The following is an 18,877-nucleotide window of genomic DNA, read 5'->3' on the forward strand; positions in this document are numbered from 1 at the left end:
ACGAGGCGTGAACACGACGCCGCACCAAACTAAACCCCGAACCTTTTCGTCCGAAAGCGTTGAGTTGTGATTCCCGGCCGTCACAGCGGGTACGACGTCTTCCTGAAGATTACACAGATTTGTAGTTTTTGTGTCACGTGTGAAGTCCCCCTCCTCCCGAGAAACACTCGACGCAGACACTGACACATTCCTGACGGCACAAGGCATAACTTGTTATGGAGGCTGTTCACAGAGCGGTGTTAAGGTGAATCCAGACACACACACACACACACACACACTGGGCTGTGTGCAACCAAGAGGGGCAACGTTGATTTAGGGCATTACTCAGACAGAGAGAGCAGGAGAGAGAGAGAGAGAGAGAGCGAGAGGGATAGAGGGAGAGTCTCCCCTGACTGCATTAGGAGAGCCTCCAGCCTTTGTGATTCCTTTTGATCAAATCTCTGTGAAAGATGAGTGTCATGCCCTCTTCCAGCCAGCTGTGAGGGGACTGCCCTGTGACTCTGAGGGGGTAGAAACGTGTTTGTGTGTGTGTGTCTGCAGCGCATGAAAGAGCGCGCACACCTCCATGTGTGTACGCGAGCATGTGTGTGTGTGTGTGTGTGTGTGTGCAGGCTAGGGAGGGAGCAGGCAGCTCCTGAGGTGAGAATGCCGAGTGGGAGGATCTCATTCCAATCCCCTGTGCCCAGTTTCAACACACACACACACACACACACACACACACACACACACACTGAACATCTTGAGTAGTTTAGAGCCAGTCCACGGCAACATTAGAGGAGAGAAAGCAGAGGAGGAGCGCGTGTGTGTGTGTGTGTCTGTGTGTGTCTGCATCTGTCCAACGAGAGTAAAAGCACAGTGACTACTACTTCTCTTTTTTTTTTTGGTGGCTCAGCGTGAGCGTGCGTGCGTGCGTGTGTGTGTGTGTGTGTGTGTGTGAGAAGACAGAGTACATGTGTGTCTGTGCTGTTGAAGGAGATGCTGCTGGGTGTGATGGCTCTTTTGCGTTAGTATCTGCGCGGACGGGAGAGTTGGAGGCAGTTGTTTTGTGGGACTCGCGGGGAATGGCAAACTCCACGGTATCCTTGGAAACATCCGACTAAATGACAATGGCCGAGGTAAGGGAGACGGCTCTCCGCTGCTTTTCACTCACACGGATGTGTTTAACCAAGACAAACTGGAGGGAGTTTACGCGGATCAGAGTGACAGGCGGAAGGGGAGCAGACTTTTAGGGGAAATGTTCATGTTTTTGGGTTGTTTCAGGATTACATGTACCTCGGCCACTTTGACAGGAAATGCAGATTTAGAGCGCTGCGTTTCCACATGTATTCTGTGTGTGTGTGTCTGTATCTTTAGGGTGTTATAAACTGATGTATACAGCTGGGTGGCATTGGACATTTTTGGATATTAGTGCTTATGTATCTGAGTTTCAGTAAAGCCATACTTTTTTTTTTCCTGAATACCTCTTTAATGAATTTTTTTTTTTCAAAAGTTTCCAGATTTGAATTGTTTCAAAAACTTTGTCTGAATAAAATAGTGTAACATTTACATTTTTTTTTTAATTTAAAAGAAGAACTAAGTTATCAAAGAACGAGTGAACATGATGACAGGATGACTTGAAACTGTCAGTTTTCTTCAAAGTTTTCCAAGAGCCGTCGTTTTTGCTCATTTCTTTGCTCCTCGGTGAGTTTAAATGAATCTGGACGGAGCGCGTTGTCGCTGGTCAGCGAGGACCGAGATTGTCCTCAAGTGCCTTCCCCCCGAATCCAGAGACGACTCCCCAAAAACAACAACAGTCTCTCATGTGGGGGAACGATTCTTTAGTCCTTTAATTTGTTTCATTCCTGTGGATCCTACATTGACTTGATCATGTTTTAGTTTCATGTTATGTGACATGTCCGTTTATACTTCATCCTGAACATCACTTAAAAGACAAAAAATCTCCCGTGAGAGAGGACCATGCCTTCATGCCCTCACCTGGGCCTCCATCCCAACCCGTCCATCTGTAGTTTTGGAGCCTCCAACAGGCTCCCGGAGGCTCCTGGAGGCAGCAACCTATCACAGGAATGTGATTCAAGAGCAGCCTAATGTTTCATCGCAGCCTTAACACAACAATTAGCTGAGCTGAGTGTTTGGTGGTGGTGTCGGTAACGGCAACACACTCCCCATGCCTGCGTGTGTACAGCGTGTGTGTGTGTGTGTGCGTGTGTGTGTGTGTGTGTGTCTGTAACCAGTGCTAAACAGCTGGAGGAGAAACAACAGCGGTTTATTCTCCGTCGGAGGCTTCGACAACAATATGAGACGATTACTGAATGAAGCAAATGAGGAGCAGATATTATTATGTGATCACCAAAGCTGCAGTCGCAACTAATCGAAAAGGGCAATCACGGTTACTTACTCGCTTATTTATTAATGAATTGTGTCCCCACGTTTTCGTTGTGTATTAAAACAAATGTGAGAGACGACGCGTTCATTTATCAGCTTATCTATTTTCATTCTTACAATAACCAGAACTATACTGAATTTAAAAAAAAAAAACATATTCATACAGCTCAGTTATTGTTGTAATTATTTCCTATTTCATCAGTAGTTTAAGGTATGTAAAATAACTAAACGTTTTAAAACAACAAATATTTTCAAATTGACCGTAAATATCGCAAAGCGTAATGAATTCAGTTTGGTATTTAATCAGCTGTGATTTTACTAATATAATTTGGATACAATAATAATAATTATATCATAATAATAACAAATAAATAGAATCCTAAAAAAAAAAAGCACTTCTTGAATTATGATCCATCATTTTAGTTGTGAGGTGTGTTTCTGTCTTCCTCTAACAGGTTGCCTTTTTATTGTGTGAGAGGCCATTACTCCAACAATCCACCAAAGTGATTTGGGTTTATTTGTGTGTGTGTCTGTGTGCGCGTGTGTGTGAGACAGAAATGTGAGTAGAGTGGCCCTCTGCGGCTTTAACAAACTAATGTCCTATCTCTTTACTCCTCTTGTCTCCCTCTTTCTCTCGTTTGTTTCCTTCTGTCTACCTCCGACTCTTTCTGTGGGCGTCTCTCATTTCTCCTTTAGTGCTGCAGGGCCCGGGGCACACACACACACGCACACACACACACACACATGCACACACACACACACACACACACACACACACACACACACACACATACAGAAAACGACGCGCAGGGCCCCTGTTCGTTGCACGCCGCTGTGTGTGATTATGTGTGTGAGTGATTGTGTGTGTGTGTGTGTGTGTGTGTGAGTGTGTTAGCGGTGGCTACTGTAGCCTGCCAGCCTCGTCAGCTTCATTAGGTTCATGATGGTCCATCCGTGAGAGGATGGTGTGTGTGTGTGCGTGTGTGTGCGTGTGTGTGTGTGTGTGTGGAGGGGGCTCAGAGTGTTTGTATCTGATCCAGCCTTTTACCCCCTTCAGCGTCTCCTCGAGCTGTGAAGCCCCTCCTGGCCCCAACCGTCCCCCTTTAACACCCCCAAACTCCACATACACACACACACACACACACACACACACACACACACACACACACACACGCGCACGCACACACACACACACACACGCAGCAGTCACCCCTTGCGTCTGCTCTGCGTTGCCACCAAAAGGCTTGTGAGGATTTGTCAGCCAGATGTGACAAGATTGTCAAGAGGCAAACGGAGAGAGGGAGAGAGAGAGAGAGAGAGAGAGAGAGAGAGAGAGAGAGAGAGAGAGAGAGAGAGAGAGAGAGAGAGAGAGAGAGAGAGAGAGAGAGAGAGGGGAGATCTGATATTAATCAGAGCGTAGCTGGGAGCCAAACTCTCTTAGACTCAGTGTACTAACATGTTCCCCTCATTTACTCCCTCTCTGAGCCAAACACTCCCTTTCCAAAAACCCCCCTTCCACACACACATACACACACACACACACACACACACACACACACACACACACGCACACACACACACAGACACACACACCCTCTCTCCCCACCACAAGCTCATTGTCTTTAAAGATTTTTCGCTTTAGCCAGCCCTTTGCTCATGGATGTTCAGGTAAAGATGTGTTACTTTTTTTGTCTGCATCAGCGTTGGAATGCGCGTGTGTGTGTGTGTGTGTGTGTGTGTGTGTGTGTGTGTGTGTGTGTGTGTGTGTGTGTGTGTGTGTGTGTGTGTGAGCTTTCTTGTGATTGACTGGCGGATGAGTTTGTAATAATGAGTTGTTCGCGCTGTCTGTGGACTCTTAATAGGCTCAAACACAGCCTGTCACTGCTTGTACTCGCAGGTTTTGTCTTCTCCTTTTCAAGTCAAAGTTAAAGGAACTCGTGATTTTATTTGTTGAAGTCTTTTTTTTAATTTTTAAAACGAGTAAATGAAGCACATGGCACGATGGAGTTTTATAATGTAATCTTTGGGTGGAACACCGGGGCTGTATGTTGAAAGCACTTCCTCTTTCTTGGCGGAGTGACATTAAATCAGGAGCCGAGGCCGGATCACGCCGCCCGCTGAGCGGCTCATGTATCGTAACCTCGCTTTAACTAACACTTGTCATCAATTAACATTTTACTACCTCGCTGTCACATACACAACTCGGTCCAAGGCGTGATTTATTCATGACTGTGCTTTTTGCTCGCACTGCACAGCACACACACACACACACACACACACACACACACACACACACACACACACACACACACACACACACACACACACAAAGCCTGTGGGGCCAGGTGTAGTCAATGCAGCCACAGTTTTGGGGCTGAGCTGCTTTTTATTGGTGGAAGTCGTCGTTATTAGAAGGATATCTGAGTGTTACCAGGAACACCGCCCTCCCACTAAATTCCTGAGTGTTTTCTGTGTGTTCTGGCTGGGGTAAGCTATTTACTTCCTCTGTGTGTGTCTGTGTGTGTCTTTGTGCGTGTGTGTGTGTGTGTGTGTGTGTTTCATGTGCTAAATTGTTCAATATTTTCTTATTTGCACTCCAACACTGGTTTAGCTTGAACTGCTATAATATGTGATTTCCTTTATAATGCCTAAAAAGTGAAAAGTTAAATGGATAAAAAAAAAAAAAGAAGTTACTTTAAAAAAAAAATCTGCAAATATATAATCAGTAATGAGATTTTTTGAATTATCAATTCATCTGAAGATTTTTTTTATTACAGTGAATCCATCTGTCATTTCAAAAACAGAGAGAGTGTCCATCACAAGTTCCCACAGCACAATCTGACTTTTTTTTATCGCTTCTTTTCATTTGAACAACATTTACAAATCTGAACCAATAATTAACTGACTTGATATCCAAATAGAACAGAAAATAATAAGCCAATTCTCCCTTTTCTTTTTTCTTGATTCTGTTTTACAACTCAGTGGATGGACTGACAGCGCTAACCTTCTAATAAAGCAACCCTTCTAGTGGAAAATAATTGTTTTGTGTGTGGTCAAAAAATCATAAACTAATGCTTTGTCAAGGTTGCTAAATTGGGAGAGGAATAAACACCAGCTAGAAGTATTTTTTCCCCAAAAATGTTGTAAATGTGACTAAAAATCCATTCGTTACAGAAGAATCCTGAACCCTTTAAGAGTGTTGCCTTTGGAGAAAGTCGTCTTCCCCTTCATGTTATGTGAGCATACATACTGTGGAAGTTTTCAATAAAATGTGTTTAATTCGTTTAAAAAGTGAGCCATAAATGCACCACATTTATATTTCCCCCATCAAGGAAAAACGCTCACTTCCTTTATTCCCCTTGCGCCATAATTCCCTCGTAAAGTGATTCATGGCTGCTAGTAAAATGTGATCTGCTCGGCTCTCACTTGGCCGCCGTCGGTCTCCCCTCTTCCTCGGAGCGGCGGATCACCCTGTTGTTATTCACTCTCTTTGGCACCAGCGCCGCTTGTTTCTCCATTCGGTGTCAGTTCATGCCGGGTTGCCGCTAATTGATTAGCTTTTCCAACGCATGAAAGCCAAAAAGTCTCCCGTCCGTCCCGGGACCGTCTCCGTCCGAGCAGCTGTTTGCTTCTCCCGAGTCTCGGAAGCGTAGACATACAATTTTATTTTGAGAGCCAGAAAGAAGTATTTATTTTTCTTTGGTGTGTGTGTGTGTGTGGTGTTGGGAAATGAAGATAATGTTCCACTGCAACCAGACTTTCTTTCTATATTATACGCGTGCCATCCTATATCTTGAAGGTCACCACATGGATCAGGGGGTCAACCTTTGTGATATGAATGGCAATTTTAAAATTGTATCAATATCACATCATCATGAAGGTTTCATTCCATTGATATATGCAACGTGCAGTGCATCGTTTTAAATTTTAAAAAAGCATTCTTCTCCCATAACCAGGACAATGTGATGGTATCTATGTGAGCGCTACACAATAAGGCTGTTATCCTTCTGAAAACACCCTGCATGGGAGTTGAGATCAATAACCCGGGTCTTGTTCTAACTAACCAATCAGAGGTCAAGGAGGACGGGTCTTCGCTGCTGTGAAATAACAGGTCGACCAACGAACCAATAGCTGAGAGAGACGTCATTTGGCGTGCGGATGAGAGGCCACTTCAACGATAAAATTGCATTAATTTAGTTACATTAACACTTGAAATGATGGAGGCGCTTGTGCATAAAAATGTAGTACAACATGTTAACGCTGGTGGTTGGTTTGTACCTCTTTACTTAGGAAATCATGTAACACATTGCTGTCTTCTCACAAGATGAACTGTGACGCTGGCAATGAGGAACATCCCGGGCAGGTCATCGTGAGAATAAATATGAAAGAAGATAAATCGCTCCCTTAAAAAAAAAAATCTGGTTTGAATTGATATCCAACACTATTCCTCAGCTTGTGTGCAAGATATTGAGTAGATGCTGATGTGCCACAGGTTGCCTCCCTTTGTTATAGAGTGCACTAATTAATTGGAACTGTTACATTTGCTATATGGATAAAATGTCGACAGGTTCACTAATTACAACACAAACATCACAGACGTGTCGAGCTGTTTTTAGGTGGTAAATACACACGTGTACATGCACACTCGGGATCCGGCCTGCACGGTGTGCAGATTGCATTTTAATGTCGTCTCTGCCTTCTTCACCTCTTTCCTTAACCTCGCCTTCTCTCTCTTTAACCCCCCGTCATGACCTCCATCTCTCCATCTCTCCTCAGCCTCTCTGAGCGTACAGTACGCCTTTAACTTCAACAAATAGACTGTGTCCACAATCAAGACATAAACAAGCAGACTGAGTACGCTTTCACGCAGACAGCGACGCTCTGAGTTAATAGGAATGTTAATACACCCATCTGGTTGCCTTCCATCATCACTGCTCGCTCACACAGGAATTAACGTAAGCGTGCAGGCTGAATTGGAGCTAACTCTCCTGGAATATGCATCATGCTCATTTGTTATAGTAGAAAGAGGTGTTTAAACTTATAAAACTATTTTTTTGTTCCAATCCCACGACTATCGAACACACGTCTTTATATTTTCATGACCCTCTCACTGTGTTACACACCATTTGTCGTCTATTCAACAACATGTGATATGTAATGCAAAGCTAATTAGAGGCGTGTGATGTACTGGAGGTGTGTGTCGAGGTGGCGGGGTCCATGTGCGGCCTCACTGTTAAACATCACTGACACAAAGAAAAAGCGACGCCGCGTTAGCTCGGGCTTCACTGACCCCCGCAGCATCATTTTGTGCAATTAGTCGTCTTGTCGTCGACTTCAGTGATGCGTGCGAACAGCCGCGGCTTTGTTGTGACAACAGAAAAGAGAAAGAGATGGAGGGGAGGGGCGGTCACCTTCTTCTTCTTCTTCTTCTTCTTCTTCTTCTTCTTCTTCTTCTTCTTCTTCTTCTTCTTCTTCTTCTTCTTCTTCTTCTTCTTCTCAGAAACTCATGAAATGAATTGCTAATTAAGATAAACGACCAATAGCACAGTGCACAGGAATGTGTGTGTGTGTGTGTGCGTGTATGTGTATCTGTGTGTGTGTGCGTGTGTGTGTGTTACAGGCTGGTGAGCAAGCAGGGGGCACCTGATTGAGATGTATATTGGGGCGAGCAGCAGGAGGACCCACAGTGGGGTGGGATTAGCCTAATTGGGCCATGTTGGTTCTTGGTACTCTGTAATGATGGGATTATGTCGCAGAGAGATGAGCAAAAAGACTCTTTTTTTTCCCCCCTTTTCTTTTCTTTTTTTTGTTGTTGACACCTCACCACTGAGCCAGCCAGCCGGAGATGAAACTGACAGAGAGGGCCGGTAGAGAAAAAAGCAAACGGATGTCACGGGACTGAAGGCTGGAGCTGCCGCGGCCGGGTCTCAAGGCCAGGTTGCTGCCTCCGCCTTCATCTCTGGGTCAGTTTATCTGTCCTAATGATGGGAGGTTATTTTAAGGTGAAATAACGCGATCCCAGATCTCAAGGACGAGCCCAGCCTCGAGCGCCGAGCCAAGCGGCTGACTGGATGAGGAGGAGGAGGAGGAGGAGGTCCCGTACCCATCCACCCACCCGCACTTCTGGAGAAGGGAGTGAGCTCCAGCGAGGAGCTAAGCATGCCGCTCATGTATACTAAAACCCCACTGATCATGCATTATAGATGCAGAGGGAGGGAGGTGCTGTAGCGCGGCCACTCCAAGGTTTTTCAGTATGTAGCGCTAACAACACCGGCTTTGATCTTAAATCTGATGATGCTTTACACTCAGTTCCTGGTGCGTAAATTATGATATTATTTTGTCCAAGGCAGAGACATTATTTAGTGTGTACCAGTGTGCTGGAGACCTCTCCGCTGCTAAGTCAGCAGCTACACAGAAAACTTGACTCATTACTGCCGTTCACTCCTCACTTAGAGTCTCTGTGTGTCTGTCCACTTACTCTGCTGTTTTTGCATGTTTATCCTGAAAAGATAAAACCCATTAGCAGATGAGCTAATGGACAGAGTCCTCTGACCTATGTGTGTGTGTGTGTGTGTGTGTGTGTGTGTGTGTGTGTGTGGGTGGGTGTGTGTCTCGGCCTTAGGCATTGATTGATTGTGAGGCTTTCGGTGGTCCAGGTGTGTCCAAGACCTTTCGTTAGGTCGACTGTAGTTAGGGCCTGCCCTGCAGCACAACCGACACAGACACACACACACACACACACACACACACACACACACACACACACACACGCACCTGTGCCACTGCTGCCATCACAAAGGAAACAAGGCAATGAGTGATACACAAAGGGAGACCGAAATTACTCGAGGCGACTAAGCTCTTTCTTTCGTTTTCTCCGGGCCACTTGACGGTTGTACATTTTTCATGGAGCTGTGTAGGATGAGCTGCAGCCGCACACACACTCTTCTCTTCTCGCCTGCACGGTCACAGAAGGATGGAATGACAGGGCACATTCTCTATTATTGCTCTTTTGCTGCAGTCCTTGGATGCGTACAATTGTGGCCACGTGGAAATATTATACTTTTGGATTGGAAAAAAAAACAGCAAAATGAAAACAGCATTTTCGAAATAGAACTTTAACCTTTTTGGAAACAGTTGCCAGCTCCTACTCAAGGCCCCAAAACAAAAGAATGTGTGTCTTGATGTGTGTTTGAATAATTCATATATCAGAAGCATCTGCTGCTTTATAAAAGTATTGGAAGAAGAAAAACAGAAGATAGCAGGCATAGTATGGTGATCAAATTCTGAAATTTAAAAATGGAGGATCGTACTCTGTGTTGTAAGAACAGGATATTCTTTGTCTATGTGTGTGTGTTCATTAAATGAAGAGGATAAACTGTATTTTTATTTGTGTTGACAGGCTATCTGCTGCACTTTGGTGAACTGTAACTGTGACAGCTTCAAGCCTGGGAAGCTGAAGAGGAGGCAGTGTGAAAACTGCAAGCATGGCTGGGTAGCACACGGTGAGAGAGACTGGTACTGCCAAGACATTCAGCTGAGGCTATTTTCATGACTTGTATGTGTATTTCAGATAAAAATACATATTTTGTAAAGCACCACTGATATTTGAAGGGTTTTCATTGTATTGTTTCCAAAGTCTTTTGCCTTTTCAAAAACACATTAACTTATTTTTTAGAAAAAAAAATGTAGTTCCCATTAAGGATAACATAATGTTAGTGGTGTACCTAAAGACTGTTTTAAATGAAGTGATTACATGAAAACTGTCCACAATGTGTTCCTTGGATTATTCACAGTGAACTTGATTATCATGAAGATATAGAAGCATTTCAAACGTTATTCAGTAACACAGCTTTGGTGTATTTCTTTTTATCCTATTTATTATCTATTGTTCTCACAGTATTCTTATATTTTATATATTTATATTTTTATATTTTTTTATATATTTTTTTAAATAAATTGCATTATTATTATTATTATTATATATAGGTTTTGTTTTGTTTGTTTATTTTTATTATTCAGTTTTACAACATTGATAAATTATATATATATATATATATATATATATATATATATATATATATATATATATATATATATATATATATATATATATATACTTGTTTTATCCTTTTCAACCTTTTTAAAACCTGTTGTTTCTCTTTGCTCAGCCCAGGGACCGTTCATTAAATCTAACTCAGTTCAATCTGATCTGTGTATTCTAGCCCTGAGTAAACTGAAGGTCCACCACATGTACCAGAGCAGCCAGGTGGAGATTGTGCACTCCAACGTGGTGTTCGATATCTGCAGCCTGATGCTGTACGGCACCCAGGCCATCCCCATCCGCCTCAAGATCCTCCTGGACCGCCTGTTCTCTGTACTCAAGCAGGAGGAGGTCATACAGATCCTCAACGCGCTCGACTGGACGCTGCAGGACTACATACGTGGATACGTCCTCCAGGTAAGCAGTGAGGACGAATACTTTTTTTTTGTGTGTGTGTGACAGTTCTGATAGTAGCTCAATCATCGTAGGTTTCAGAAAAATCACAAATTGTTGTTCAAACGTTCCTGTTTATTGTGTGTGGTTTTTATATCCACCTTGTACAATAGCTCGAAGGTGTTGGTAGGCCTGTTTTTGAACTTTGGCCAGTCAGGCGAGCTGTTACCACTCTGCCTCCAGTCATAATGCTATGCTAGTTTAACACCACGTGACCCCAGCTCTGTTTCTAACACACAGCCATAAGATTGATATCAACCTCTTCATCTGAATCTCAGAAGGGAGGCAAACTATTTCCGTACTCTTCCTTTAAATATTAAAACAATTCCAGACGTAGTATGTAGCGTAATTATTTTCGGGGTGGAAAAGCCTTTAAAAACAGCCTGGAGGCTAAAACTCGGAGTGTAAGTGAGCGAGAGTCTATGAAGGGAGAGGGAATTTCTGAGGAAGACGTGGGAGGAGGAGGGAGAAGAAGGGTCAGGAAAGCATGGCTGAAGACGGGAGAGAGGAGGGATGGGATGTAGCGACCAATGCCATGAACTCTCTCGGTACCCTGCTGATGATGCCTGCTTGTTGCTGAGGTACAAACCAGCTCGGGGAGGTCTCCCGACTGTGCCGGGTAGATTTGTAAATATTATGTCTTTTGCTTCAGCTTTTCCTCTCAAGCCGGAGCCAAGGCCTGGGCTGCAGGCACTGTGTCAGCGCGAGCTCTCGCTTCGATTAGCACATCATCAAGTATTCAAGTTGGGCTGCGTTTAATTCATGTTAGCTCATCTAATGGCGAACGTAGAGTCAGAATCCTCGACAGGCGCCCAATGAATGCTCTGTGATGAAATATTAATCACGGTTACGGCACGAAGCCGCTCTTCACTTTCAAAGACACCCAAACTCACATGTGATTACTGCTGGGCTAAGAGAGAGAGGACCCACTTGATCAATCTGAGCCGCCCTCTGATCACCACGCCCTTACTTTAGTGTCTATATTTGTGTGTGTGTGAGTGTGTGTTTGTGTGACTTATTTATTTGCGCGCCTTTGGGACTCGGTACGTGTTGGCAAATATGCCTGAATGCACGTTCTCACCCGGATGTGTGTGTGTGTTCCCTATCAGTTTTAAGTAAATCCACATGATTTAAATGAAGAGAAATGACCTGCAAGATGAAACACCGGGTGTCTGTGTAATGAGGGTTCTCAGGGTTCTGCACTGCCCGCTTTTATTAGCACTCAATCTGATTCCTTTATTTAGCTGCCCTGCCAGTCTGCTTCATAGGGTGTGTCATCTAACCCACTCTGTGAATATGTATGAGCAACCCAACTGGCACTTATAATGCTAATGATGGAATTGCTCTCTCTCTCTCTCTCTCTCTCTCCCTTCTCTTTTTTCTCATTTCCCCTCTCCTTCTCAATCTATTTCATATCCTCGCCTACCTCCCCCGTACCGTGCCGTTCTTCTTGTTCCTTCTTGCCCTGTTTGCAGGATGTAGCCGGGAAGGTGCTGGACCGGTGGGCCATCATGACGTTCGAGGAGGAGATCGCCACTCTGCAGCAGTTCTTGCGCTTTGGCGAGACCAAGTCCATAGTGGAGTTGATGGCTCTGCAGGACAAGGAGGGCCAGGCGGTGTTGGTTCCAAGCACCCGCACCAACTCTGATATACGCACTTTCATTGAGCGCAACACCCCACGCACTGCTGCCAACCTCTCTACTTCCAAAGTCGATAAGCTGAGCAGCAGTAGCATGCACCACTTTGAGAACTTTGTCAACAGCATGGCCTTCATGCTGCCCTTCCAGCTGCTGGGCTCTGTTCCCGCACCATTTCTGGGCTCACCGGCAGGAGCGCCGCAGCATCAGCAACATAAGCAGCCGTGCCGTGGGTCAATGGAGCAGCAGAGTCAGAGACGAGATGATCAAAGTTGCGATGGTCTAGGGAGGGATAACTCCCTCCCTCTTTCACATCCTCCTGAGAGCAGCCTGCTAGGTTCCAGCGCCGTCTCATTCACTGCTGACCTCGACCGAAGCGGAGACAGGCCGATGGACTGCCTCTCCGCCACCACGAAGATAGAGGCAGAAGACTTCTCCGCCAGTGACAACTACTCGGATGGACCCTCGACTCCGTGCACGCCCTCCATGAGCTCGGACATAACACAGATGTCCCCTGAGAGCAAGCTGCGCTCCCTGGACAGGAATGGGAGCGGCGGTGGAGGGGTCTCAGCAGGCGGTGGGGGAGGATGCTCTCTGAAGAAAGGTCGAGTGTACTGCAACGCCTGTGAGAAGACATTTTACGACAAAGGCACACTAAAAATCCACTACAATGCAGTGCATCTGAAGATTAAGCACAAGTGTACCATCGATGGCTGCAACATGGTTTTCAGCTCGCTGCGGAGTCGCAATCGCCATAGTGCCAACCCAAACCCACGGCTACACATGCCTATGAACCGTAACAACCGGGACAAAGACATCCGGGGCAGCTCGTCTGGTGATGAGGGCTCTCCAGAAGAGAAGAGGCCTGAATATGGAACCCCCATCCCCATCTGCTCTGCAGAAAGCCATAAGTCAGTGCCCAGCTACATGGTGAGCCATGTGGACACTGGCTCTAAACTCCACAACAGCTCCTTCCCCAGCATGGGCCAGAGTGGCATCCTCTTCCCTAACCTAAAAACAGTACAGCCAGTCTTGCCTTTCTACCGCAGCCTGGTAACCCCCGCAGAGCTTGCCAACACCCCGGGAACACTGCCCTCCCTCCCTCTGTTATCCTCCTCTGTACCCATCAAACCCATCACAGCCCCTGAATCCTACATGACAGACCCCATACCAAAGAAAAAGTCTCGGAAGTCAAGCATGCCAATAAAGATAGAGAAGGAGGTGGTGGAGCGAGATGAGCAGATGGATAAGGGAAGCAGCTCCGAGGACGAGGCTCCTTTTCAGGGCAGGGACCAGGAAGAGTCTGACGGAATCCCAACAGAAGGGCATATGTGCGCAGGACAAGCTGGGGAGGAGAGGGAGGCGAGAGGAGCTTACACTGGCGAAGAGAAGGAAAGGGAGGGCGCCAAGCATCTGTTGGACCAAACTTTAGATAGAGAAATGACAGCGAGGGAGGAGAAAGATGATGAGCCAAGGCCAGCTGAACCAGGGGTCATCACCTCTGCATCTTCCACATTCGGGGACAGACTGATGGAGAATCACTGTGACGACAACTTACTCTATCAGGAACCCAACGGCAATGAAGAAAGGGAGGACAGGGAGCATGCAAACTCTCAGCATGCAGCTGACAAGATCGCAGCACTCAGATGGGATGGCGGCGAGCACAAGCTGACTAACGGGGGCGCTCTCCACCTCACGGACCGAGAGAGAGAGGGATCGGTGGGCTGTGTAGATGACTACGGCGAATTAGGCTTGTCTCACCTCGACCCCAACGCTGACCTGCCACACCACTGTGAGATCTGCAGTAAGACCTTTAAGAACCCCTACAGTGTCAAAATGCACTACCAAAATGTCCACCTGAAAGAGATGCACATGTGCACAGTGGACGGCTGCAACGCCGCCTTCCCCTCCCGCAGGAGTCGAGACAGGTGAGAGGCACTCATGTTTTGCTGTTGTTCGAGTACAGGTTAGCAGGATATGGGACAAATTTAAACCTTGTTTCCAAGGGGGGAAAATATCATATCCCAACTTAAATTTGTTTCTGTTTAGCTCATTCACAGTGTCCCTTAGCAGAAACCCTATATGTCCATCAGTAGTATAGCATCAGATCAGTGTTTCTCTAACATGTGCAGCTGAAATACTTAAATGTTCTGGCAGGCAGGACGTACTAAAATCCGCTGCTCTAGTTTGTTTAGAAGAGAATTGGCAGACTCTTGGGCCCTGAAGTCATAGTCATTCATGCAGCTGCAATATGTGTGCGGCAGGAAAACGTGGCACCTGTCGACACAGGATATGGGCAGACTCTGTGCAGATGTCTGCATGCAAACAAAATGTATTAAGGCTTTACACGCACACAGTATGTGCAGTCCTCACATGTGTGAACACGCCCGTATATATGCAGACCCTCAGGATTGTGGGGCTTTTTCGGACGCTAAACCTGCACAAATAATACAGAAATATTACAGATATTTTGTCCAAAATTGGACTTTTTCTATACAGACCTTCTTGCAATAACTGTCCAATTTACCAAGGTCAGTGCCAAGTATTAGCAGTTTTAAGAGAGTGCATTTATAAGGGGAGAGTGAGAGCAGAGAGTGATTCACACTAATTTACATTGTTTAACAGAAAGCCAATATTTACTGACTGACATTCTTTCATGTTAATGTTTATTTTCTTAACACTTCCTCTGTAAACAATATACATAGGTGGGAATGGGAGAAATGTGAAAAAACTGCTGACCTAATCATCATTGGGATGTCTGAAAGGAGAAATTATTGCATTTTTCTATTGCTTTGGCATTTTACTGAGGACATGGCCACGGTCAGGGTCGGCTGAAAATCACAATAAGAATGTTTACGGTATTTTGAGCAATGTGAGATTAAAGGCATTCACCATGTAGTGCATAATACATTTAATTATTTTTGTATCTACAGACACAGCGCAAATTTGAACCTGCACCACAAGCTGCTGACCAAAGACTCATTCAGCCCAGCCAATACCCTATACTTGCCCTCATCCCACTGTCGAGACAGAGACCCGGTTGCCCTGGACTACTACCAAGACCAGCGGGACAGAGATCTACCCCATCGAGACCCAACCAGCCAGACTTCCGTCATCTTCCGAGGACATAATCGCATGGGCCTGGTCTTCCCGATGAGCAAAGTGTCTACTGCACCAAACAGTGCAGAGGCATCTCCTTTTGCAGACATGGAGGGATTAGGGGGAGGGGGAGGAGGAGGAGGAGTAGGAGAAGCTGGTGGTGGAAGTGGGGAGGATGGTGCAGTCCTGGACCTGAGCACCTCCTCCTCTGCCCCACCTCGCGGCAGTGGCAGTGTTCGCTCGTCCTGGGACTCAGATGGAGCCGCGAGTGAGGAAGGGGTTGAAGAGGACGAGGAGGTGCTCCACATGGAGGACAGTGATGAAAGCTGCGATGGGATCGGCATGGGAAGACCTGGGGGCGAGGAGTTGGTACTCGCGGGAGAGAGAACCCAGGGCTGCATTGGGGCAGGGCAAGGCGGACTTCAGGGAGGTGGGGGTGGGTCTCCGATAACCTGCCACGTCTGTCAAAAGGTCTACAGCAACAAGGGCACATTCAGGGCCCATTACAAAACTGTCCATTTGCGACTACTTCACAAGTGTAAAGTCCCTGGCTGCGATACATCCTTCTCTTCTGTGCGAAGCAGAAACAGGCACAGCCAAAACCCAAACCTTCACAGGAACCTAGCTGTTAGCTCAGGTTCCACGATGGACCCGGAGTAGGGACTTGCGCTACTAAGCCGACATGACTGATTTCCTTCGTTCTAATTGTCTTTTTGTTGTTGTTGATGTTTTTGGGCACCTAAAGAAGGCTCACCAATTAGCACTTTTTAAATTCCATACCGTGTATATCCTCTTATGATACTTTGGGGAAAAGGAGAGAACAAAATAAAGTACAATAAAGGAGTTAATTTGCCGCAGCAAATACAACTTGTTTTTGTATCTACTGTTATGTTTTGAGGGAAAAGTTACGTTTGTGTTTCCACATCAACATGTAAAGAGTAATCGGAGCATAGACGTCGTAAGTAAATTCATTATCAATGGTAAGAGATGCAACCTTAAGGAGTCTCAATGATTCTTTTGCATTTGGTTTGCCTTACAGCCCACTGTAGAACTTAAAAAGATTTGTTTGTATGACCTGAATTTGTCTTTGTGTTGTCCAAGTGAGAGTTGAGCCATGAAACTGTATCATAAGAGTTCTTTTTCTCTCGTGTTTTTGTTGTATTGATCAAAAGCAGTAGTGAAGTAACCTCTACATGTGTCCTTTCGTTCATTTGGACAATGTGTTTTGAAAAATAGTCTTTGTTGAAAAGCTATAGTGTTGTGAGCTTGACCAATAAGTTATTGTATGGTGTTATATATGATCTTGTCCTTACTGTTCTGGTTGTTGCATACTGCTAATGTTGACCAAAGATTTTTTCAGTCCACAGGTGTGTATAGAAACCCCTTCATAATGTGTGAGGGGTATGCAGTATTAAATGGGGCCACCCAGTCTTCTTTCATCTTTTTTGTGATTAACAGCAGTATTCAGGGGGAGGCTCTGTTGTAAAATACAATAAAATTCACCAAAATAAAACAAAAAAAGAACAGCTTTTGATTGATCATGGTATATAATGATTTTGATGGTGTTTTTTGTAAAGAAATCTGCTCATGGGACTAGACTTGATTAAGGCATTGCTCTTGTATTGTTTGTGCGGTTGCTTGCAGTATCTTGACTGTCTGGACTATAAGCGGGACATCTGCTGTGTCTGGAGGGTAGAAGCATGTACTGTGAATGAGTCAAACACTGAGAAATAATATTAACAAATAAAAAATTATAATAATGGCCCCACATGTGAGCACGCCCCAAAAAAAGTGGTAAACAAAATGTTTATTGACCTGTATATTCTGTGAATAGAGTAATTTGTTATCTGAAAGAAACCAAAAAATATACTGTATAAAAAAAGGCTAATTTCACCTCTAACATTACTTGTTTTTCTTTTCATTTTATTCTATTTTTTAATGGATGAACAAGTACAGTGGACCTCATGCAAGAGCCACTCGTATGAACAGACTTATGGGGAGAACTTGCCACATTTAACAACTGTCTCGTATTTCAAATTTTCTCTTTGGTAAGAACACATTTTTGTGACCTGCAGCAGGGGCCAAGTGCGATTACTTTGCTTTCTCATGGATAATTCAATAATTTGAACCCATTTAGAGTTTAATAAATGTTCAAAAATGTACACATAATTATATTGACCCAATCATGTTCCTATTTACTGCACTTCAATTTATAATTGAAGTGCAGTCACTATTCCTTTAAAATGGCTGTTGATGCTACGCTACAATTTCAACCGGAAGATCTCAAACTGCAAAATGACCTCAAATATTAATACGCCTCCCATTGCAGTCGTGGATTACCTTGGTGTAATGATACATTTTTCACGTGGAACCATTTCTTCTGTATGTCATTGGCAGCACGACCCTCAGGTGACAAGGCGTTAACAGCTCTTGCTATTTTTCCCCGTCCCACGGCTTCGGCAGGTCCCTTAATTCCGCTACTGATGCTGATTAATTACGCTGATAAAGAATTATGGACTTTCCTTTATGGATGTCTGAAAGCAGGACTTCAATATAGGACATATGGGGCAGGACGTGGAGCTTTATGTGGTATTATTGGGCCGTTTAATATGCTGATATGCAATTTTCATGGCTCATTTATGCACAAGGAGCATTGATCATGTGTGTGCTGGTCATTGACAGTTATCAGAACTAGGACCATTTGTTGAATCTGACATGGCACGCTAGCACGAAAACAACTAAGAGAAAGTTAAGTTAAGAATACAACAATGTTCTAGCATGAGGTCCCTTATGTTGTACATTGTCTGATTATTTCACCACAGTGTATTGTTCTGGTTTTGCTCTGCATTCTGCATATTTCTTTTTTCATTCTGTATTTAAATGCAATGCAGCAGATTTAAGATCCCATTTGTTTGTTGTTTGGATTTGTTTGAAAAAAAAAGAAGAAAAAAAAAAACGGAGTAAAGCCGACATATGTTGATAGGTGTTCATATTTCCTTTGATTTAATGTGACAATATTCATTCCAATTAAATAAAAAGCCATATGTTTGCACATGTTTGAAACGTGTTTTTATACACCGACGCTAAACAAGAAAAGAGGAGGATCGTCGCCGCGCTCGTCTCCACAGCAATATCATCTGATCCCGGCCGACTCCCTCGAGTCCTTGTAAAACTCAGTGTTAGGCGGAGCAGCACTCGTGAGCATCTCACAGGCACATAAAGCAATGCACTGCTGGGAGAATACAGACAGACTTTACTGCAGACA

The 18,877-nt window shown here is 44.7% G+C and overlaps 1 protein-coding gene across 1 annotated transcript; it reads left to right on the top strand.

The window, feature by feature from the left end:
• The first annotated feature begins 781 nt into the window (after nucleotides 1-781).
• Nucleotides 782-18,643, top strand: bnc1 (basonuclin zinc finger protein 1). Its single transcript, XM_068577084.1, has 5 exons — nucleotides 782-1,115; nucleotides 9,782-9,884; nucleotides 10,605-10,840; nucleotides 12,352-14,441; nucleotides 15,447-18,643. Exons 1-5 carry the CDS (start codon nucleotides 1,101-1,103, stop codon nucleotides 16,270-16,272), a joined length of 3,270 nt encoding a protein of 1,089 aa, XP_068433185.1. The 5' UTR covers nucleotides 782-1,100; the 3' UTR covers nucleotides 16,273-18,643.
• Nucleotides 18,644-18,877: the final 234 nt, after the last annotated feature.

This window comes from Clinocottus analis, unplaced genomic scaffold, assembly GCF_023055335.1.
Source record: "Clinocottus analis isolate CAN_PGR_092001 unplaced genomic scaffold, fCliAna1.0.p SCAF_1, whole genome shotgun sequence".
Taxonomy (NCBI): domain Eukaryota; kingdom Metazoa; phylum Chordata; class Actinopteri; order Perciformes; family Cottidae; genus Clinocottus; species Clinocottus analis.